At 35.0% G+C, this 23,405-nt stretch overlaps 1 protein-coding gene across 1 annotated transcript; it reads right to left on the bottom strand.

The window, feature by feature from the left end:
• Window positions 1-7,346: 7,346 nt before the first annotated feature.
• Window positions 7,347-11,866, bottom strand: LOC114378728 (clathrin heavy chain 2-like). The gene is made up of 5 exons (XM_028337361.1): window positions 11,751-11,866; window positions 9,172-9,205; window positions 7,701-7,817; window positions 7,496-7,555; window positions 7,347-7,400 (listed from the first exon to the last, which is right to left on the bottom strand). The coding sequence occupies exons 1-5, from the start codon at window positions 11,864-11,866 to the stop codon at window positions 7,347-7,349; spliced, it is 381 nt and encodes a 126-aa protein (XP_028193162.1).
• Window positions 11,867-23,405: the final 11,539 nt, after the last annotated feature.

Raw genomic sequence — 23,405 nt, 5'->3', positions numbered from 1 at the left:
TAATTTTATAGAATAAATTAGTCTGCCCTCTTCAAGTCCAAGCCCAATTCTAGATTCAAGCCCAATGCTAGATTCAAGCCCAATGCTTCATTAATTCCCTGAAATTAGATTAAAAACATCAAATTAGCTGAATGGGCCCAAATAATAAAACTGCCTTATTAATTGACAATTAAGACCAATCAATAATTAAAATGGTGCAAAAAGGGTTTAGAAAATAGAAGAAAATGATGGCACATCAACAATGAAGATGTTGAGTTAGGAGGAGGGGAGCTTGGTTGTGTAACCATATGCCTATTAGAAAACAACATTAATTAAAGTCAACTCAAAAGTATATTAAGTTATGTAATTGTAAATATGGAAACAAGTATATATAAAAAATGATTACATTATACGATTTGCATGTATGTTATCTACTTCATCTTCTCCATTAATGGTAGGCATGTGTGTGTAGAACAAAGTTTGACAAGTATCAAGGGTTGAATCATCATCATCAAGATTAACATTGTTTTTTCTGTGTAGAACCATTGACCACCTTTCATAACAAGGATCTTAAACATAAAAGGTTAATTCTTATAAGCTAGCTTCTTTAAATCTACAAAAGTAAATATGGAATCATCGATCTGCACACCAATATTGTTATCAACCCACTTACACTTAAAAACACACACAGTGAATTTAACATAATTAAGTTCCCATATTTCTTCAATGACTCCAAAGGCATGGATGCTAGACGGGGATTGTCATCATTTATAATAGCAAAGTATTGGGATTCAACCTTAAGACTAACCCCACTGTTTTGCACTGTACTTTTGTCATCTTGTGATTTGATGTAGAATGAATACTTGTTAATATCATATCCCTTCCAAGTTCAAACATTTTGTTTAGGCCCATCTGCTAACTTCCTTAATGTTTCAAAATCATTATCTTCACCAAAGATTGTATCTTTAAACCAATTTATGAAAGTCTTGTTATGCTCTTTCAACACCCTATTCTTGGTCATTTTTGGGTTACTTTCCTTCACTAAGGCTTTGTGACAAACTATGTATAACACAATTTGATTAGTGTTATTCAATATATACTAATGTACTTGATTCAATTCCTTTAGACCCGGAGTTATAACATTCAGTCCTCGTGAACCCTTACCTCCTAGTCTCTTGTCATGACGAGACTCGGGAAGCTCAATAGGTTTTTCCTTTTCAATGTACTCTGAACAAGACTCAATAGCTTCTTTTGCAATGTACATCTCAACAATATATGCTTCAGGATGATGTAGATTCTTGGTATACCCTTTTAAGATCTCTATGTATCGCTCAATCAGATACATCCATCGCAAATAAATGGGGACACACAATTTAATTTCCTTCACTAGATGAACAGTTAAGTGAACCATGATGTCAAAAAATGAAAGAGGAAAATACATCTCCAACTGACACAAGATAATAGTTGCCTCATTTTCCAAGTCATCTAACTCAATCACTTGGCTACATATAGCATTAAAGAATAAGCACAAGCGAGTTATGACATGCTTGACTTTGTTAGGCAAGATGTCTCGTATCGCCATGACCACACGTTGTTGCATCAAGTCATGACAATCATGAGACTTTAAGCCAACTAATTTCAAATCTTTCACTTGCACAAGGCTCTTAATATTTGAAGACTATCCCTGTGGTACTTTAACACATCACAGACACTGATAAAAACTTGTCTTCTCATTTATAAACAAAGTATGACATGCTGGAGGCTAATATATTTTCTTACCATCAGACCTTGGACGTAACTGGTCACGTATACACATCTCAGCTAGATATTGAGGAGTATTTAAACCATCCTTTGTCCTCCCTTTAGTGTTAAGAAGCATGTCGATTACACTGTCACACATTTTTCTCCATATTCATAAGATCAATACTATGTCTAACATCTAGATCATACTAGTATGGAATATAAAAAAATATCGATCTCTTCTTCCATATGAAATTTTTACTTGTCAAGTTCTTTTGGGTCTTTCCAAATATAGTATTGATGTCCTCAACCAGCCCAAAAACCTACTAATCAATTAAGCGTATCAACACAATTTCATTTTCTTAACTTCCATTAAAAGCTTTTTTCAATCACTGGTAAGGATGATGAGATTTGAGAAAACATTGATGCCGAGTGTATATTTTTTTTATACCATGTTTTAGTTTTACATAGCTTATCTCTTTTTCATAGATAAGGCATGCACAATGCCCCTTAACATTATATCCACTCAAATTCCCATATGCTAGAAAGTAATGGTACAAAATACCATTGCATGCAACTTGAATATCTCCTTTTGATTCCCATCAAACACATCAACCCCTTCATCCCACAACTTTCTCAAGTCTTCAATCAAGGGACTTGGATAAACATTGATGCCATTTCCTAGCTTTCTTGGCCCCAATATCATCATAGACAACATCATGTATTTTCGCTTCATGCACAACCAAGGAGACAAGTTGTAAATTACTAGCAAAACAAGCCATGAACTATGGTTAGTGCTTAAATTGCCAAAGGGATTCATTTCATCAGTGGCAAGTTCAAGCCTAAGATTTCTTTCCTTTTCCCAAAATTTGGATACAAGCAATTAATTTTCTTCCATTGGGAAGAATCAGCCGATGGTGGAGCATTCCATCATAGTTTCTCTCATCTGCATGCCATGTAATGTCTTTTGCGTCATCTCCAATAGCAAACATACCTTTAAACCTTGGAATGATAGGAAGATATCGTAACACCTTTGTTAGGGGTCCTTTCTTTGTGCTTTCATCACTACTACACTCGTCATCCTTCACTTTGTACTGTGATACACCACAATTGGGGCATTTATGCATTTTTTTTAAAAGTCATTTTTGTACAGTATGCAATCATTAGGGCATGCATGAAATTTATGATACTCCATACCCATGCGACACAATATTTTCTTCACCTCATAGTAACTTTTTGGCAACATATTTTCTTTTGGAAGCATATCCTACACTACCTTAAGCAATGATGTGAAGCTTTTGTCACTCCACCCATATCCGGCCTTCATGTTAACCAAACTTAACACCACTAAAAATAATGTCAATGACTTCTTACACCCTGGATACAAAGGCTTCTTCAAATCACTCTCCAGTGTATCATACAAAGGGGTATGTGCTTGCTTAAAAGACTATCATGAATCATGTCCTCTAATTGATCTCTCATTTCTATATTAACTTGCTCAGTTTGGGACCCCCTTTGCATGTTTATCAATTCACCATGTCATATCCATGTTGTATAATTCTTTTTAATCCCATCATAGAGAAAATGTTCTCTTATGTCGTCTACTACTTGTTGTCTCTCATTCAAACAATTAATACAAGGACACAAATATTTCCCCTCCTCATTCGATCGACTTCTTTCCAAGGCGAATTTCGAGAACTATTCAACCTCATTCTCATACGCAAGGCTCATGCGACTTGCATTCATCCAACTTCAATCCATTTTTCCTCTTCTGTGACCTTATCTCATTCAGGAAGACATTTTTTTATACTTGATTCATACACATAGGTTAAGTATGTTTTCTTAGATTTGACGAAATTTTGGCAGCATTTCGCTTTGATCTCCAAGTACACAACATGAAAAGCGATGACATCCATTCCACCACAATCAAGTATGCACCCAGAGAACAAAGAGAAATGCAATATACCAAAATTTGATCAAATTTAAGAAAACAAACTTAACATATACGTGTAAATCTAGTCTAAAAAATGATTGTTCCCTAACTGTCCAAATGAACAATTCAAGATTCAATATAACCATCAATCCAAACTGATTGTATTAATCATTATATTGAATCTCAAACGGGAAACTAAGGTTCACTCATAATGAACATAACTTGTATATAAAACAACTATCATTAATAAAATGAATAAAAGCTTTGCAAGTAAATCGGTTTTCAAGATTCATTAATGAAATTGCTACTATGACTACCAAGGATATTTACATTAAATAGGAATGCATATGTTTCCATCTATGGTGTAACACTGATGGGGAAACAAAGTTGTCATACAAGAAGTTCATAAATCAAGCATAGTAAGGTCGTCGTAATGGTTGAAATCATATAGCAGTATGGAAAAAGGCATAGAAATAGAGGATGTATTATTTCCATGTACCCTGTAAATGACATGTAAAATATGTGCATTTGTCCCTAACAAGAATATCTACAAACACCATGCAATTAGAACTCTAATAAATCTATAGTTTACAAGTTAATAACTATAAATGGAAGAAACAAAAGATCAAACTCGAAATTACTTACTTATCAAGTTATGAATACCCTTTTTAAGATTGTTTCAGTAATCAAGGTGTGAATATCTAATTGCAGAAATCATGCAATTAGTAATTTTTTTTTGTTTATTCAATATTACTACTATATAGCCACTTAAAAATCAAAATTAAATCAATTTTAATTGTAAGCTAGGATTCTAGTAACAGGCTACTGCCTTTGTAAAATCGAACAACTATTTAACCTTAATCATAACAGAGCAATTGTAATTTGTTTCAATCATAACAGAACAAAGATATTAACAATTTGCATCAATGGATAAAATTCAAGATGTGATCCTCCTTATCCATTGGAAGAGCATTTACTTTCTTGTTTGGTATTATGCAGTTTATGGCAACTATAACATGCTATATAAGGATTCCAAAACCTAAGAGTTCAATTCTAGTAGCTATGTACAATATCTTTTTGGTTATAAATCAAACATATCATTTACTCTTTAGGGTTTTATAGCATATTGATTCATAGCAACCATTGTTGGTGTGGATGATCCCCTAGTTCTATTTTCTCCTAGTAAGTAAAAATATATCAGCCTTGCAACCAAAAGAACGCATACATCTAGGTGTTGAACAATTGTAGGTTTATAGTTTCAACAAATACGATTCAAAACATGAACACTATACCAGGTCAGAGCTTTCTTTTCTTTACAATTTTCAAATTGAATAAAGAGTATCCTCAATGCTCAATGCTCAATAGGAAAAAAAAACAGGTAAAATTTTAACTTAAACACCAAAATAAATTTAAAAAGAAAATTACAAAAGTAAAATATACGAACTTAAAATGAATTCAGTGTACCTTAAAAATTGTTTTGGTTGCATGTTCAATAGAAAGCACTACTATAAAAAAGATGTTTCTACATCGCTTCTATGGCATATTCAAAGACGGTTTTTGTAGCCAACGTCGTAGAAAGTCAAAAATTTCTAGGAAAGCTACACATTTTAAGACGATTCCTAGGAAAATAATCGTCTTAGAATATAATTTTTTTTAAAAAAAATTAAAATAATTTAGGATTCTAAGACAGTTTTTTTACCGTCTTAGAATGCCTACAATCTAAGACGATTTTCTCAGAGAACCGTCTTAGAATTTTTTTTTTTAACAAAAAAAATTATTTTAGGATTTTAAGACGATTTTTTGTAGAACCATCTTAGAATGCTTTTTAAAAAATAAGAAAATCCAGACAGTATATTCAATTCATTCAATTCCTTTTTATATTTGTTTTTTATAAATTATTTTATAAAACAATTTATTTAAAAAATACAAATCAAGCAATCAATACTACTTGAAGTGTATAGTTGTCCATTGTGCAATTTGATCTAGCATTTCCAAGTGGGCACTGAAGCAATCGTGATTCCATTGAATAGCACACTTTTAAATTTTCTTCTTGTGTCCCTCCAAACTTTTTTGTAACATTAATTGGTAATATACTAATGTACAAACAACCAATGTACAAAGCACCTGGAGATATCTGAACAATAATTCACATGTTCATGGTATATGATATTATAAGAGGACAATAAGCAAAATCATTTATGAACTAATCCTTCCCCATTATTAATGTATGGATTTTAATACTAAGGCGGATATAGCTATATGCCATTATGCATCTCAAAGGAAATGAGACATTGAGCTTAAAGATACAATACCTATAAGCAAACAAAGATATTGTCGAAAGAAAAAAAAAACTTATAGCAATAGTTGTTCATTTGTCAATTTCATAGTGATATTTTTTCTCCTTAGGAAAGCTCTGCTGGACCTCAAGACCATTTATTCCTAAGAAAAAGGGGGAACAAAAAGTAATTATAGTGGCACTACACAAGACAGTTTCAAACTATAATTAAGTAGTTAACTAGTAATTATCAGTTTTATTAATAATTGTATATAGTATTATGCTTAAGGAATCAAAAGTAGAAATTTTATAATTTTATTAATATATTTTTTTTGTAATTTTTAATAAAAAAATGTAATAATTTAACCATTACTCATAGTTAGTAAAATTAATTATAAATTACTACTTTTAAAGAGTTCTTGGAAACGTATTCTCACAATTGTGTATGAACTAGAAGCATTCATAAACTGGTAAACTACTAAAATTAAAAATTGATCAAGTTGAAAACTAAAAAAATGTGAAAAATCTAAAGCACATTTTAGTCTAGACTTATACATCTCACAACACCTATCCTTCAATCCTTATATACATTATTATAGTGCATAATTGTGTATAAACTAATTGGAACTTGGAAGAGAAAAACAAACATTGATGATGATATAGCACATGTAGGTGCATGGAAAAGTTGGCAAAAAGGCACCTTGTAGGTTGTAGAGGATAAAAAAAGATTTAGTAATGTATTATGAGATGTATATATATATATATATATATATATATATATATATATATATATATATATATATATATATATATATATATATATATATAAGACTTGAGATGCAGATTAATTTTCATAGAAATACCATTCAACATCTTCAGGTGTAATAATAAATATATAAATGTGATTAAACACGATATGCAGAATTAAGAAAGTCACAGATGTATCTAATCATAGTTATGCATAAACATGAAAATATATCTCTTTTTTCGTAAACACTACGAACTAGAACATAAAAATTTAAGGTTCACTTTGCAAGAATAGTCAAATAGCAATATTCATGCCTAATTAAAAATATATATCTAAACAATTAATTATCTTATTTTTCTATGCCCAACAACAATTGGATCTCAAAAACCAAGTTTCAAACACTAGAAACATGAGACGTGCTTTTTGAAGGAGTGATACTCATCATCAGCAATAGAGGCAATTTCAAGATCATCATCATCTTATATTCAATTTTCAACTAAGTGGAAGACAGGTTTTAAGAAAGGGAAGGCCTGGTTTAATATAGATTGTCATTTCCAATTTTGAACTAAGTGGAAGATAAAGTTACTGCATTCTTGAGCATTTTTCATTCTTCCATTTAAAACATTACACTAATGGTTTTTCAAAAACAACAGTAGAACGGGCTCAAGCAATCAAGCAATAGTGCTTCTATCAAGCAATATTGCTATTATTTTATGCAGGTTAAACTATGATTAGAACAGAAACAAGTGTACCATATAAGAATTTCATAGAAGGTAAGGCATAAGCACTTCAAATTTTATTTCTAAAAGAAACCACTAACCTGGGCATCTGCCCTTAATATTGTTTGTAGAAGGAACATGTAATCAGGTGTGTATCCAACCTTCAACAAATAAAAGGAAAAATTATATTTAACATCTACTATAAAAAAAAGTATTAGATTATGCAATAAGACCAAAATATAACTCATATTACTACTATTTTATGGTTCTATAAAATGAATCCTAATAAAAAATTTGTTTCATTACCTGCTTTGAGTGTATCATAATCTTGTCAAATTCCCTCCTCTCAACAAATGCTGCAACAACTTTCGGTGTGGCTCTGGCTTTGATAAATATTTTCAATGCAAGGTCATTATCCACTGTCTGCATTATATGCATGTCTCATAAGATTAAAAAGATCAGTAAAATAAAAAATAAAGCAAATTGAACACATTTAATTCCCTCCAAGGAAATAATAAAGGCAGTAACATAAATATTTGTTCATGGATAAACAACTTAAGAAGTACTTGATGGAGCTAATTAAAGAAGCTCTAGTGCTCTACTGTCATGTCATAATTGTGGTCCAACTAAATAAGTTTAATAGAGTATGAATAGACATTTCAACAGACAACAAAATCTTATAAAGGATGAAATTTGATAATTTTATTATGGTAAAATTAAATTAGTCAATACCTATTGCTTAAACAATTACCTTCCTAAGATGTATTCAGCTTTCATGGAGGCTTATTTTCATAATAAGTTTCAATTTATAGCTTGCAAAAACAAGAAAAAACAAATCATATAGTTGTTTCAAAAGTTATTTTAATAAGCTCAAGTGCCCAGAGTTTGAAAATTGAAATCAATGTTAGTATCCTCAAAGTGAACTAAAGCAGTAACCAGAAGAGCGAGAACATGGAGAATGTTATAGTTTATGTTAAGTGATAGGTTATCCTTTCAATTATAAAAATAACACTTGCTTTTTGTAACTTCATAATAATTAGTCTCAAATTTATATGAATGGTAATCAGAGTCTTCAATAAGCAAAGGAACATAGATCACATGAAATAACTTGTGTTCTAGCCCTAGCCCTAACCCTAAACTAAAATATTATATGTGTGAGTGTGTGTCTGTGTGTACTCAAATGATAAAGTGATAGAGAGAATTAATTTAAGTTTCTATCACAACCTTCGCAAGGTCACCAAGCTTTTCGTTGCATTCAAGTTTGTCCTCTACTAGCCAATTTTTCAGAAATTCTTTTTGTTTTTGATTTACCACAAGCCGTGACAATTCCAATGACTCATAAGAATTGAGTTTTCCCACTATTACAAAAAAGACTTTCTACGTCGGTTAAAATAGACATTCTACGTCAGTTATTAACCATCGTTGTAGGAGACGTCGTAAAAAATTTGTACTTTCTACGAATAGACAACTGTCTTAGAAAAAAATATCATTCTAAGACTGTTCTTAAATAGAAACTATCTTAGAAAGGTACCTTTCTAAGACGATTCTTAGTTAAAAACCGTCTTAGAAGGGTACAACACAAAATCGTCTTAGAATGCATTTTTTTTAAAAATAAAAATAAAAATATATAGAGGATTCTAAGACGGTTTTTTTGGAGAACCGTCTTAGAATGTGTTTTTTTTTAAAAAAAAAATATTTTGAATTATTGTAACTATCCACATCATTTGTAGTATAATTTTTTGAGTTTATGCCAAGAGTGCCCCATTACCAAATGTACCTTGCACACTATTTTACGGCTTCCACTTTGTCCACTGCAATAGAAATAAATAATAATCACAATTATACTCATTAGAAAATAACAACAGGATAACAAAGAAACGCATAAAGGAGTGATGATATTATGTGGAGAACTTTGTCCACTGTAATATTAGAGAAAATTATCAGAGAATCACTCTTCGATCACAATTAAATACATTGTTAACAGTTTGGCAAGTGCACCAAATGTCCAAGTAGTAAAACTTGGAAACCCGAGTGTCGAATTCCACAGGGATTTTGTGTTGTACTTATATTGAATACTTTTCAATTTTTAAGTGAAGAAACAATTAAAGAGAGGGTAGAAGAACAGTAAACAATAACAGGGATTGTAAATAGTAGAGAGTAAAAGAGTTAACTAGGGAATTCAATGGAATGCAAATGTTAGGACCTAACATGCCTTGTTTTCCTAACATGTATGATTTTAGGATTTTTCTTTATCAATTCAAGTGAATTTATCCTGTCCATATCTATTCATTTACTTGTCCCTGATGCCTCATGATGACAAGCCTATTTTATTTATCTATCCCCCAAATTCCTTTGAAAAGATTCAACAAATAAAATGCATGAAGCTTGAATTCTAGATGTGTGCTTAAATGCATGGGCATAAAGTTATCATTCTATGTCTAGCAATGATTTCCTTACGATATCTTTTCTTTTTGTTCTATTAGCAGTTACCTTCTGTCGAGCGTCTAACCCCTAAAACTAATGCATGCATATCTTCTTTATATCTTTATTAGAAGTTACCCTCTATCAAGCACCTAACCCCTAAAAGAATGTAAAGATGAATAATGCATATGAGGTAAATAGAAAAGACAATAGGATAGAAGACACATGTTGCATTAATAAATAGTGAGAAGTACATTATACATCGCTTTGGCTTTTTAGGCCTGTCAAACCCTAACTAGGGGTTTAGCCTCTCATGGTCATTGAGGGCCTTCCACTGGAATGGGGGTATAAGAACTAATGGAAAAAAGGGGTGAAACAAAGAAATGGAGAAAATGGTGAAAGAGAGAAGAGAATTCCTTAAGGAAGAGTTCTTAGGCTTTGGATAGTAGTGAGAATGCTCAGAGACTCCGTGTGTCATTTCCCCTTGACCTGACTCTCTATTTATAGCTATTGAAGTGGACTTGGGTTGTCGTACGCGCGCTTAGCGCGCTCCTCTCGCTCATCGCGGATGTTGGATCTCGCGCATAGCACCTACTTCTCGCTCATCGTGGGTGTTGGATCTCGCGCTTAGCGCCTGCTTCTCGCTCAGCGCCACTACTTCCCTTCGCGCTCAGCGCATGATATGTGTTGAGTGAGTCTATGGGTTGGGCCTGATGCTGAGTTCTTTTTTTTCTGTCATTTCTACAACTTTGTGCTTTCAGTCCCTCCAGATTTGATATCTGCAGCCAAGATTTGGAAAAACATCAATTCTTATCAATTATGCACAAATAACTGCTAAATAATTATTTTTAAAGACAATTTTGCTTTAGTTTCTATTCTCAACAGTACAATTATTTAGTAGTTATCAAAATCCCCCAAATTAAAAATTTTCTTTTCCTCAAGCAAAACAAAATAAGAGCAAACTCTAAATGCTCCAACACTTTCAATGGCTGCAATTTTTTCAAATTCCTTCGGCTAGTCCTTTTTGCATTTGTCTGAATCTCGCAATGGAAGCACAAACAACATTGAGATGAAATTGGTTAGTAGTAGAAATCAATCAAGTTGGCTTGCCTCACTTTCCTCACAAGGTTTAGTGTTTCCCTCTACGCACAAGTGTTTGGGGTGAGTGTTTAAAATTCTACGACTTGTAATTAGTGTACCCAAATTTCGCACTTCATTTCAGTTAAAGTTATTCTTACTTACACATAATGGATCACTAAGGACTTTTATTGGCTTGTAATGGGGCTTGGCTAAACAAAGAAATTATGGTTTTTCTGGGATTTCAAAAATTAGGGTTATAAGAGAGCATTCATCCTAGAAAAACTTCCACTTATTCTGTCTAGGCATATTTATTTTTCAGCCTCAATTTATCGTTCTAACAGCACTTATGCAATCTATTTTTCTCATTTCCAACCTTAACACTTATGGCACCTTTTTTTCTGCCCTTATTTCAAATTTTGTTTCTCTTTTTTTTTAAAAAAAAAAACTTTAGGCCTACAGATTTTTGAGGGTGCCCTATTAAGTGCTACTTTCACCTTCCCAAGACCATCTTCATTTTATCCTTCCCCCAAATTAGGGGATTATTATGACTAAAACCCTTATGCTCTCTTAGAACCCTAAAACAAGGTTAGAGATATCACAAATAGGCTCAGGGGTTTTACTTAGAAAAATAATCACTAATTTTTGGCTCAACAAGGGTGCAAGGGATAAATTTCATCAAAGTTTGGCTTTTTGGCTAAGTGGCTCAAATAAAAGAAACATGGCCTTGATCATATCCACCTCATGTAAATAATCTAAAAGTCTAAGAATGATGCAAAATTAGGACCTTAAAAATAGTCATTCTCTCTCAAATAAGTTCACACAGCTCACCGGGATAAAATAAAGTTGTTGGCTTACCGGACCATGATTTCTTTCCACCAAGCTAACCTTTTCTCACTTTGTGCTTCATGCTCCACCGCTTGACTGACTCTTGCTTTCAGGAAACCAGCATTTTCACATTTGTCATGCAACATTTCAAGTGTTGAGTCCTTTCAAAAAAAGCTTAAAAGTGACCTAATTATCATGCAATTATTCAATAATAGAAAATGACATAACTGAATTCAAATAGCATTATCTACATACCAAGTTCAATTTAAAGACAGAATTCAAATAAAAACATCAAAAGCAAAAACTAAAGATAAACATCAAAAGCATAAACTAAAGCCCTATGTCTTCTCCACCCAAGTCTGTTGGGCCCCAGCCAGCAACTGCCTGGTCTGCAATGATGTCCTCCTTAGCTCCGGCCATGGTGTCTCCGACTCTAGAAGGCTTACCCCTCCTATCAGTAGAGGGTTGGACTCCTGACCATGCGACCTGCTGAATGTAGGCATCTGGGGTCGTGAGAGGTGGGTCCATCTTCAGGTGAAGGGACAACCGATGAAGGTCTTGGATGATGACCTGTTGTCCCTGATATAAGGACTGGAGCATCTGCCTGTGTACGTCTGGCAGGGGTGAAGTGGAGGCCTGCTAATGATGAGCGGCCTATGATGGCGGGTGAGAAGGAGGTGGGGTGTCTGGCGCGGCGGCTCTGGCACGGGTACAATGGGCCCCTGGGAATGTGATGGATGGATCTGCGGGGTTCCAGCAGTTCTTCTTAATGTAAGCCAAGTTAATCATAGGACTTAGTGACTCAAATGTCAGGGTGTCAAAGACGACCCCCTGAGCGTCACATAGTGCAGTGATCAACATATATTATTCGTGCCCTGTCAACATTAATATCAGATGTGTGAGAAGTAAGGGCAAGGTTAAAATAAGAGATACGCTCCAGGTCTGTGCGAGCGTCGTCAGATGCTTCCTCAATAGCTTATAGGGGGCTTCATCAACATTCAGATGAGGGGAGAGTTTGCTCCAAATTTACCTCATTCTCAATTTCACTTATCAAACCTTGAAAATCCATTAAATTGAGGGGTTTTGGATACCTAGATTTTGTGTTGCTTTGGTCTGAAGCTTGTCCTTGGTTTAGACATGATTGGTACATGATTTGGGACTTGTAGGATTCAATTTGGGCAAAATTGGATGAGGGAAAGAGTGGTTTTCGAAATCTGCACTTTATGCAGAATTTTGCTGTTGAAATGTGTAGCAGAATTTTGTACAAGTGCAGAAAAATGCTTGTGTATGGCTGGTTGTGAAAAGGGTAGTACATATGGGGTTCTGGAAATTTACTAGCAGATCCCAACGGTCAAACTGTAGACTTATGTACTAGAGACTTCCAGTAAAATTTTTGAGTCGATCCAACGGTTAACGAATTGGACCGAAGGAAATGTTACTGGGGTATTTGTATGTGAAAAGCTGTGATTTTGAATTGTGTTTTGGGCAGAGTTTTCTGCCTTTGCCCTGTTTTGCTTGGTTTTGTTAGTCCATGATGATTGGATGTGGAATTACCTGGATGTTGTGGAAGCTTGGGAGGATTGATGGGGACCCGACGTTGAGAGGAACGAGGATAAGGACTACGTGGGAGTGCGTGAGCTCAGTTGGAGGTGGGCAACAGGGGATGGTGGGTTATACGTGATTTGTGGATGTGGAGAATCGTTTTGCACCATCTCCCGACCGCCACCTAGTACCACATGTGATGGGTACCCCATAATACTACAAGCTTGAAATGAGGAAGTGTAGAAGGGTGAAACTTCCTGCTTTTATTTGTTGACCACAGAGTGGTACCTGGAGATATGTCGCGGGGGTCAGGAGACCTTGGGGACGTCAGGTGGGGTGCTATTGCCCAAAACCAAGCTTGACCAATCCCGACCCAACCCGGGCATAGTCAGTCAGTGAGAACCTGTGATGTACCTAAGCAGGCGAGCTCCTGGCAGTCAACAGATAAAAGGAATTAAGACCACAAAGCAAGGAGGCTTGTGTGGTGGCTGGCCAGCTGTGAACTTTGATTAATATATGGGATATGGCCTCTGGTAATCGATTACCAAGGGTGGGTAATCGATTACAAGGCTTAAAAATGAAGACAGGAGGCTAAGATGGTCTCTGGTAATCGATTACCAAGGGAGTGTAATCGATTACCAGGCTTGAAAACGAGGTCAGGAAGCTAGGAAGGCTTCTGGTAATCGATTACCAAGGGGTGTAATCGATTACCAGGCTTAGAAATGAAGACAGCATGTTGTGGAGGCCTCTGGTAATCGATTACCAGCATGTGTAATCGATTACACAGAGGAACAGGCCACTGGTAATCGATTACCAGGTATGTGTAATCGATTACATAGTGCCTTTTTCAGGTTTACATGTCCTGAAGCTGTGTAATTCGAGTTTGGCCTCTGGTAATCGATTACCAAGGCTGTGTAATCGATTACCAGAGATGAAAAGCCTAAAGATACCCCTTTTACTTGCATGTAGTGGTTATGAGACGCATTGTGTTGCGGCGTAGTTAGATTTTCGTGAAAGAGTCTACCCCTTTCTTTTCTTTCTTGTAGATCATGATGGCGGCGCAGCTAATCCATGATAGAGTGGAGATGGAGTGCCTAGAGGGAGCTTGGGAGACCCTCGAAGGCAACACGAGGTGCCGATTTCGGGGCACGATTCGATTTACAGCTACTTCATTGGTGCATCCAGATGAACCCGCGCGCATGCTTCAGCGTACTGTGGAGTGGATACTACCCATGCCTACACCATACCGTCTAGTGGAGCCAGTCCAAGTGATTGAGGTAACGTCATCCGAGGAAGACCTTGAGGAGGATCTCGAGGAGCTACCTCCTAAGCCTACTGTGGATGCTCTTGACTTTCTAGAGGGTGATGAGGACCCACTCCCTGAGGTGGATTCTCCCGAGGACGTCATGTCGGCATCCGAGGCAGACTCTACGAAGGATAGTGGCCCTGGAGAGATGGCGATCAGTGGAGGCTCTTCATCATAGTAGACAATTCTATGGACTAGTTTTATATACTTTTTGAGGGTGGGTGTATCTAGGACTAACTGTTAGGTTTACTCTTTTGTTTTTGTATGGGTAGACCTATTGTATAGGAATTTGATGATTGTATACATGTGGCTGAAGCCACCACTGTGGACACCTTTGCTCTGGATGACACTATGTATTTTGTAAAACTCTCATATTTTGGACAGCTTTAAATGATGAATGTACTTATGTTAATCTTGTTATTTGAAAAGAAAGCATTAGCAAACTTTATTTGCAAAAGAGTTTACCGACCGTATTTTATTTTATTATTTTCACGTGATGACCTAAAGTAATGGCTGATATACTCTTCCTTTTGAAACCGCAAAATAGTTAGAGATTACGAGTGGTAAGAAAGAAATGACTCCAAATAGAGTTGTGAACTGGTCATTCAGGACTCTATAGTGAGGATTTTCCTTATGAACCTAATTATTGTGAAAAGAGAAAGAAATGAAAGAGAAAAAGAAGAAAAAAAATCTATCATGGTTTTTGCTATTTAAATCATTACTATTAAACCAGTCATTATTTTGGGGACGCCACATGCTTCCTTCAAGGGTCATTCAAATAGACAATGCTTGTCAGTCTTTCCAATTGTCTGCCATTATAAATTTTCAGAAGTTGTCAATTGACGATCCATCTCTTTTCAGGGTTGCCTCCTGTAGGGTCCATCAACTCCACTACTCTATGAGGTCTCACTTCTATAATCACCAATGGCCCTAACCACTTTGATTTCAGCTTTCCTGGAAATAACCTGAGTCTAGAGTTATAGAGCAAAACCTGTTGTCCTGGCTGGAAGTCCTGTCTCTGTAATTTCTTGTCATGATATGCCTTCATCTTCTGCTTATAAATTTTGGAGGATTAGTAGGCGTTCATCCTCATTTCTTCTAATTCCAGCAACTGTAATTTCCTCCTTTCTCCAGATGTAGCTTCATCAAAATTGAGAAGTTTAAGAGCCCAATAAGCCTTGTGCTCCAACTCCACTGGTAAGTGACATGCCTTCCCATATACTAGCTGAAACGAGGACAGTCCGAGGGGGGTCTTGAATGTTGTCCTGTAAGCCCAGAAAGTGTCATCTAGCTTCAAAGCCCAATCCTTTCTTAATGATGCCACAGTCTTTTCAAAGATTCGATTAGCTCTCTCTTTGAGACTTCTACTTGGCCATTTGTTTGTGGATGATAAGGTGTGGCCACCTTGTGTCTAACATTGTAATGCTCCAGGACTTTCTTTAGTTGTGTGTTGTAGAAGTGTGTTCCCCCATCACTGATTAGGGCTCTTAGTACTCCAAAACAGGAAAAAATGTTTTTCTTTAAGAATTTTATTACCACCCTGGCTGTGGAAGCAATGTTGTCCAAGTTTATTTTGATGATGCCAAAGACTCAAGTCAAGAATCAAGAGTCAAGCAAGTTTCAAGAATCAAAGAGTCGTTCAATCAAAGCAAGTTTCAAGAATCAAGATTAAAGTGAAGATTCAAGAGAAGCCTCAATTAAGATAAGTATTAAAAGAGTTTTTCAAAATATTGAATAGCACAATTTTGTTCAAGAGAATTTTTCAAAGAAAATCTTTTACCAAGAGTTTTACTCTCTAGTAATCGATTACCAGAAGGCAGTAATCGATTACCAATAGCCAACATTCTTTTCAAACTGATTTACAAAACTGTAATCGGTTACCATAATCATGTAATCGATTACCAATGTTTTAAAATGTTAGATTTCAAATTTCAAGAGTCACAACTTGTGATAAAACATTTTCAAATCATTTCAAACTTGTGTAATTGATTACCAGTGTTTCTAAATGTTTTGATTTTCAAATTTAAACATGAAAAGTCACATCTGTTGATGTGTAATCGATTACACTATGATGGTAATCGATTACGAGTGACTTATTTTGAAAATTAAATTACCAAAAGTCACAATTCTTAAAATGACTAGTTTCTGAAGATTTTTTCAAGAGTCACAACTTTTAAAGTGACTAGTTTTCAAAATAGTCACAACTTTTAAAGTGACTAGTATTCAAGAGAGTCATAACTTTTAAAGTGACTAGTTTTGAAGAAATTGCCAAGAGTCACAACTTTTAACTTGGTTTTTCAAGAGCCATCAAATGGCTATAAATATGTGACCATGGCACGAATTTAAAACAACTTTCAAATTTCTTTCATTCATTCAAAGCATTCTTCTAAGAGTTTTTGTTCAAAACTTTCTTTATTCAAGAAAAGTTCATTGTCCAAAAACTTGTGCTATTCTTCTTCTTCATTTCTTCTCTCTCTTGCTAGAAGAATTCAAAGGACTAACCGCCTAAGAATTCTTTTGATTCTTCCTTCTCCCTCTTGCCAAAAGATTCAAAGGACTAACCGCTTGAGAATTCTTTTGATTCTTCCTCTTCCCTTTAAACAAAAGATTTCAAAGGACTAACCGTCTGAGATATCTTTTGTTTCCCCTTACAAAGATTAAAGGGACTAACCGCCTAAGAATTCTTTGTCTTAACACATTGGAGGGTACATCTTTTGTGGTATAAGTAGAGCGTACATCTACTTGGGTTGTAATACTGAGAACAAGAGAGGGTACATCTCTTGTGGATCAGTTCAAGTGGAGGGTACATCCACTTGGTTGTTCAAAGAGAACAAGGGAGGGTACATCCCTTGTGGATCTTTGCTTGTAAAGGATTTTGCAAGGTTATTGGAAATCTCAAGAACATGTGGTTGCTTGGAGACTGGATGTAGGCACGGGTTGTTGCTGAACCAATATAAATCTTGTGTTTGTCTTCTTCTTGCCTACACTCTTTATCTTTCCGCTATGTACTTTTTATTTCCGCTTTACTTTTTTCTAAGTTATTGTTTCTATTCTTTACTTTCTCATAACTTAGTAGTATAGCCTAATTGAATCTAGTAACATTAAGAAGGATAAATTTTTAATTAGTCAAGACACGTTCATAATTAATTCAACCCCCTCCCTTCTTAATTATTCCGATGCCACTTGATCCAACAGTGGCATCATTCTTCGGAGTGGCTATGGCTTCCACCCACTTGGACACATAATCTACAGCCACCAAGATATAGATATTCCCGTATGAAGAAGGAAGAGGTCCCACAAAATCAATGCCCCGACAGTCAAAAATTTCTACCTCCATGATGTTTTGTAGAGGCATCTCATTTCTTCTAGAAATCCCCCCTGTTCTTTGGCATTTGTCACAATGAAACACATAGTCATGAGTGTCTTTAAAGATTGAGGGCCAAAAGAAACCTGATTATAGCACTTTTGCTACCGTCCTATCTCCGATGTGGTGACCGCTATAAGGTGAACTGTGGCATTGCCAAAGGATGTTCTGTGCTTCCTCTATTGTAACACACCTCCTCAACAAATTATTTGCTCCCAGCTTGAACAGATGTGGGTCATCCCATACATAGAAACGGGCGTCGTGTAGAAACTTCTTCCGCTGACTCCAGTTGAGTTCTTCTGGAACGATCCCTGTGGCTTTGTAATTGGTCATGTTAGCAAACCAAGGTCTTGTGGTGACTTGTAAGAGGAACTCATCTGGAAATTCTCCCCTTACTTTCGGTTCTTCTTTAGTTACTCTTTCGTTCTTCAACTGGGAGAGGTGATTAGCCACCACGCTCCCAGATCCCTTCTTGTCTTTGATAACTATATCAAACTCTTGTATAAGCAGGACCCATCTAATCAGTCATGGTTTGGAATCTACTTTGGTGAGAAGGTGTTTGATAGCAGTATGATCGGTGAAAATTATTACCTTCGACCTTACCAAATATGACTTGAATTTCTCCAAGCCAAAGGCAATAGCTAGCATCTCCTTCTCCTTTGTGGCATAATTCATTTATGCATCATTGAGGACCTTGCTAGCATAGTAAATGGCATGGAATATCTTGTCTTGCCTTTGTGTTAGAACTGCGCCCACTGCATAATCATTGGCATCACACATCAATTCAAATTCTTTGCTCTAGTCAAGTGCGATCATTACTGGGGCAATTGCAAGCTTGTTCTTCAGGTTTTGGAATGCTGCTGAACATTCTTCATCAAATTTGAAAACAATGTCTTTGTTTAGCAGATTACTCAGCAGCCTTGCAATCTTAGAGAAGTCCTTGATGAACCTCTTATAGAACCCTGCATACCCTAGGAAACTCCTGATGCCTTTAACATTTGATGGTGGTGGCAACTTTTCAATGATATCTATCTTTGCCTGATCTACCTCAATTCCTCGGGCTAAAATTTTATGGCCCAAGACTATGCCTTCTTGAACCATGAAGTGACACTTCTCCCAATTTAACACCAAGTTTGTTTCTACGCACCTTTGTAGTACCATTGAGGGCCTTACACTGGAATGGGGGTATAAGAACTGATTGAAAAAGGGGTGAAAGAAAGAAATGGAGAAAATGGTGAAAAAGAGAAGAGAATTTCCTAAGGAAGAGTTCTCAGGCTTTGGGTAGTAGTGAGATGGCTCTGAGACTCGGTGTGTCATTTTCCCTTGGCCTGGCTCTTTATTTATAGCTGCTGAAGTGGACTTGGGCCGTCGTACATGCGCTTAGCGTGGTCCTCTCACTCAACGCGGGTGTTGGATCTCGCGCTTAGCGCCTGCTTCTCGCTCAGCGTCATTGCTTCCCTTCGTGCTCAGCGCGTGATGCATGCTGAGCGAGTCTATGGGTTAGGCCTAATGCTGAGTTCTTTTTTTTTTTGTCATTTTTACAACTTTTTGCTTTTAGTCCCTCCAGTTTTGATATCTGCAACCAGGATTTGGAAAAACATCAATTCTTATCAATTAGGCACAAATAACTGTAAAATAATTATTTTTAAAGACAATTTTACTTTCTTTTCTATTTCAACAGTACAATTATTTAACAGTTATCATACATTTAATTTAAAGCATAAAAAAATTTCATACTTATTATGCAGAGCAAGTAAGAAGATTAATAGAAGGATGTTATAGGAGGATTTTGAAATTAGAATTATTTAATAAGTTATATTCACATGTTTATGATATAATAAGCATCGTAAAAAAATGGTATAATGAGAAACACGTAATAACTTTTGCACCCTTTCCTAAATTAAATTATATTATTAAAGTTAACATATTTATACATAAAAATAACAATTCTGTTATAGTAAAAAAAAAAAAAAAGAATTCAGATTGTGATATGATAAACCCTTCACACTTTCTGTGATACAATATTTGCTCTATAAAGTATCCCACGCTTACTGCTTATTTTAGTCAGAAAAGTAATAATAGACACAAATTAATTAATTTAATTTATATCACTATTGTATTAATTGTATCAAACAATAAATTTGAATTGATTTTGCAATATGCATAATAATCCCTACTACTATCACTTTTATTTTTGGCAGTGTAATATCATTATCACTTTTATTATGAGAAACAATGAATTTAAAATCAGTTTTATAAAACATTATCGGGAAGGCGTCACTATTAGACCTGTTCACCTCCATCGTCGTGGTTGACAACCCGAGTGTCGCGGACGATCTGTCGTTCATCTCACATTTACACAAAATCAGTTCATTCATTCTGTCTCATACCGAGCAACAACACTAGTATACACAAACATCAAACTGAAACTCTAATTTTAATTAAAAAATAGTACTACTAAAAATACTTAAAAACTGCATCTAAGTTTTGTAAAAAAATGTGAAAAATATATTTTTATAGAAAATCTGAAAATAAGCAACTTCTGATGAATCTAAAAAAATGTGAAGAAAATATTTAAAAAATCATACTTAAAAATTGCATCTAAGTTTTGTTTGTAAAATAAATGTTTTTTTCCTACCTTATAAGCCATGTCATTTCTTGGAATTCTAGGATCCCTCGCCAGTATCAGAAAGTGAGTAATATTAACGTCTTCATCCTAGGAAAAAAAATAAAATGAATCAGCTTAACTTTAATCTTGAGATAACCAACAATATGTTTTTTTTTTGTTAAACAATCATGTCTTCTCATAAAAGCTGAAAATGGTATAAAACAATGAGCAGTAAGAAGTTCAATCATTCTTTGGATCTCCATGCACGTGTCTGCTTGAATGTCAAGGCCATATACATATGCTCGAATAAGCAGTAAGAAGTTCAATCATTCTTTGGATATCTATGTTAACAATAATGACACAATTAGCTATATAACTAAAACTTAACCTTTATACATACCAAACATATATCAATTATGTTAGTGATACTAGTCGCATTTGGTTATATATGTCATAGATATATTAATTAACTATCTCTAAAACAATCCTATTATACAAAGTCGACCAAAAAATAAAATAATTAAAACTTAAATTTTATATCTACCAACATTTGTTATTAATTTCTTAAAGTAAGAAGGTTACACATGTTAACAAAAAAAATCACATATATCATTCTTTTTTTTAACATAAAAAAGTCGATCTTTCTCAATTTTTGTTTTAAATCTTACTTTATGTTGGATTGACTATCTTCTTAAAAAATCCATAACTAGACCAATGCCCTTTTACCGTAATCATTTTTTGTCCCTATTTTCACAAGAGAAAAAAAAAAGACTTCTAGAGCTTTAAAATGATAACATTTTTACTCTTACTGTAGCTCAAAATAACCAGTTTAAAGAAAACAAGAAGAAATGATTCAAGACATTCTTTATTCTCCAACAAGCGATGACAGTCACAATTTTTTGAAGAATAGTTGTAGCCACAAGCTAATGCTAAAGAAGCATGAAGTACTTTACAGGAGAAATTCCAACGAAGTTCGATTGAAAAATCACATTATGGTCAAAGATAGAAGAATATTTCGAGATATTGATTACTCTATCAAAGTCAAAGTTCGATTGAAAAATCATATTATGGTGGAGTCAAAAGGTAAAGACACTCATCTACTTAGTACACGGACATGTACAAGTAGTACAACTAAGTAATTACATTTGACAAGAAAAGATAGGAGTAATTCCTATATGTGCATCCAAAATATGTAAAAAATAACATTGAGGTTTAATTTGCAGGCATCTTAAGCATGGCCATGTGTAAAAAAAAAGAATTATTATATAATTTCCAACCTGAGGGTGGCTCATTACAGCTTTGAGATCCTCTTTTCTCACACCAGGTAATCCTAAGAGGCAGTGGTTAATTAGCAACTGCACTTCCCCAACAATGTATAGCTTGTGTCCAAGAAGTAAATCATAATTACGGTTGATGCTCCCACCAATAGAACTTTTGATGGGTAGAACAACTTTATCCACTAACCACGATTCAACAGCCTGCATGCAGAAAAGAATATATATATATATATATATATATATATATATATATATATATATATATATATATATATATATATCATCACAGAATATTTTAGTCAAGGCATCACATGGAGAAAGATGAAAGACAGAGAGAGATGTTAATTAAGAAACAAGAAATGGAACCTTGAATGAAGTCTCAAAGTCCTCACATGGCACTGTCTCACATTTTGGATATGCTTTCAAAGCTGCATCCTCAGTATATGCTCCTGGAAGGCCCTGTATCAAGTAATTCACTAGTTATGAGTGGCAATGATGCTACTATATGAATCTTCTTTTTTTTAAAAGAAACTATCATGCATCATACCTTATAAGCAACGTGCAACTTTGACCCAACACTTTAAGGAAATTCATTACCCATTAATGGCTCTGCAGTTTAAGAAGTTGTATAGTCATGCCAAAAGAAATTAAGAAAAAGAAAATGAGATTAAATCACTTCTCTCTAGCAAACAACAAAGGTTGCATCCATTATTATATAATTTTCTTTTTTACATGCTCACACATGTGTATATGTGCATTTCAACATATATATCTTTACAACAACCATCAATTTTAAACTTAATACTCTTAATGATTCATTACAAGAAACATAAGTATAATATTTAGCTGAGTTTCTTAATTTTATTTCTTGAGTGGGCACAAGGATCATTCAACTTAACATATGTTGTTGTGATAAAATTCATATTAACTCAAAGTTAGGATTATATAATCCTTTCCATCATATAGAGTCAACATTTTAGATGGTGTTACCTGTGTTCATGAAGAAACACCGAACGAAACTGTACATTTGAGCCATGTCAAGTCCCTTCCCCACATGAAGAAACACCGAACGAAAAACACGCCATCAAGAACCTTTTGCCACGAGGCTCTGCCATATGAAACCTTGGAATTTGAATTTGTATTCACCCACCATAATATCCATCATCACGCCCACCTTGCCTATCCTCTCTACATACTTTGATCTCACCCGCTCATTGGAAACTACGCACACGTGTCTTCCGCACGTGTGAGACCTCGCCACTGCTAACCCCACGCTGGTGGTAATACGTCCTCCTTGCGACCATGTCTCCACTACGAGCTGAGAGTTCCACCCCGCCGCCATAGCCGAAATAAATTCCATCAATCCTGATTTGCGGAAAACCGAACATTACACAACACGAAAAACAATTAAGAGTTAGAAATGGAACACAACATTAGGAGGTAATGAAACTAAAATAAAGTGGTTGGTCGAAATCGGTAGCCCAGGCTCCAATGTTGCTCTAGGGTTTTAACATTTTGAGATCTTGAAAGGGAAGAGAAAATGGAGTTAGGCTTTTTGTTTGTCAGCGGGAGAGGATGCAGACAGAGG

The sequence above is a fragment of the Glycine soja genome, chromosome 12 (genome assembly GCF_004193775.1).
Source record: "Glycine soja cultivar W05 chromosome 12, ASM419377v2, whole genome shotgun sequence".
NCBI lineage: Eukaryota > Viridiplantae > Streptophyta > Magnoliopsida > Fabales > Fabaceae > Glycine > Glycine soja.
This window is presented reverse-complemented; position numbering and strand designations above follow the sequence as displayed.

Bases quoted from the DNA above. Each gene is read 5' to 3' on its own strand.
- LOC114378728 (XM_028337361.1), bottom strand. From the start codon at position 11,866: ATGTTGCATGACAAATGTGAAAATGCTGGTTTCCTGAAAGCAAGAGTC. The intron at 9,206-11,750 runs GTAAGCCAACAA...TTTCTATTGCAG, and splicing joins TGGAAAGAAATCATGGTCCG to TGGACAAAGTGGAAGCCGTA. The intron at 7,818-9,171 runs GTACATTTGGTA...CATATAATGCAG, and splicing joins GCCGTAAAATAGTGTGCAAG to ACAGTGGATAATGACCTTGC.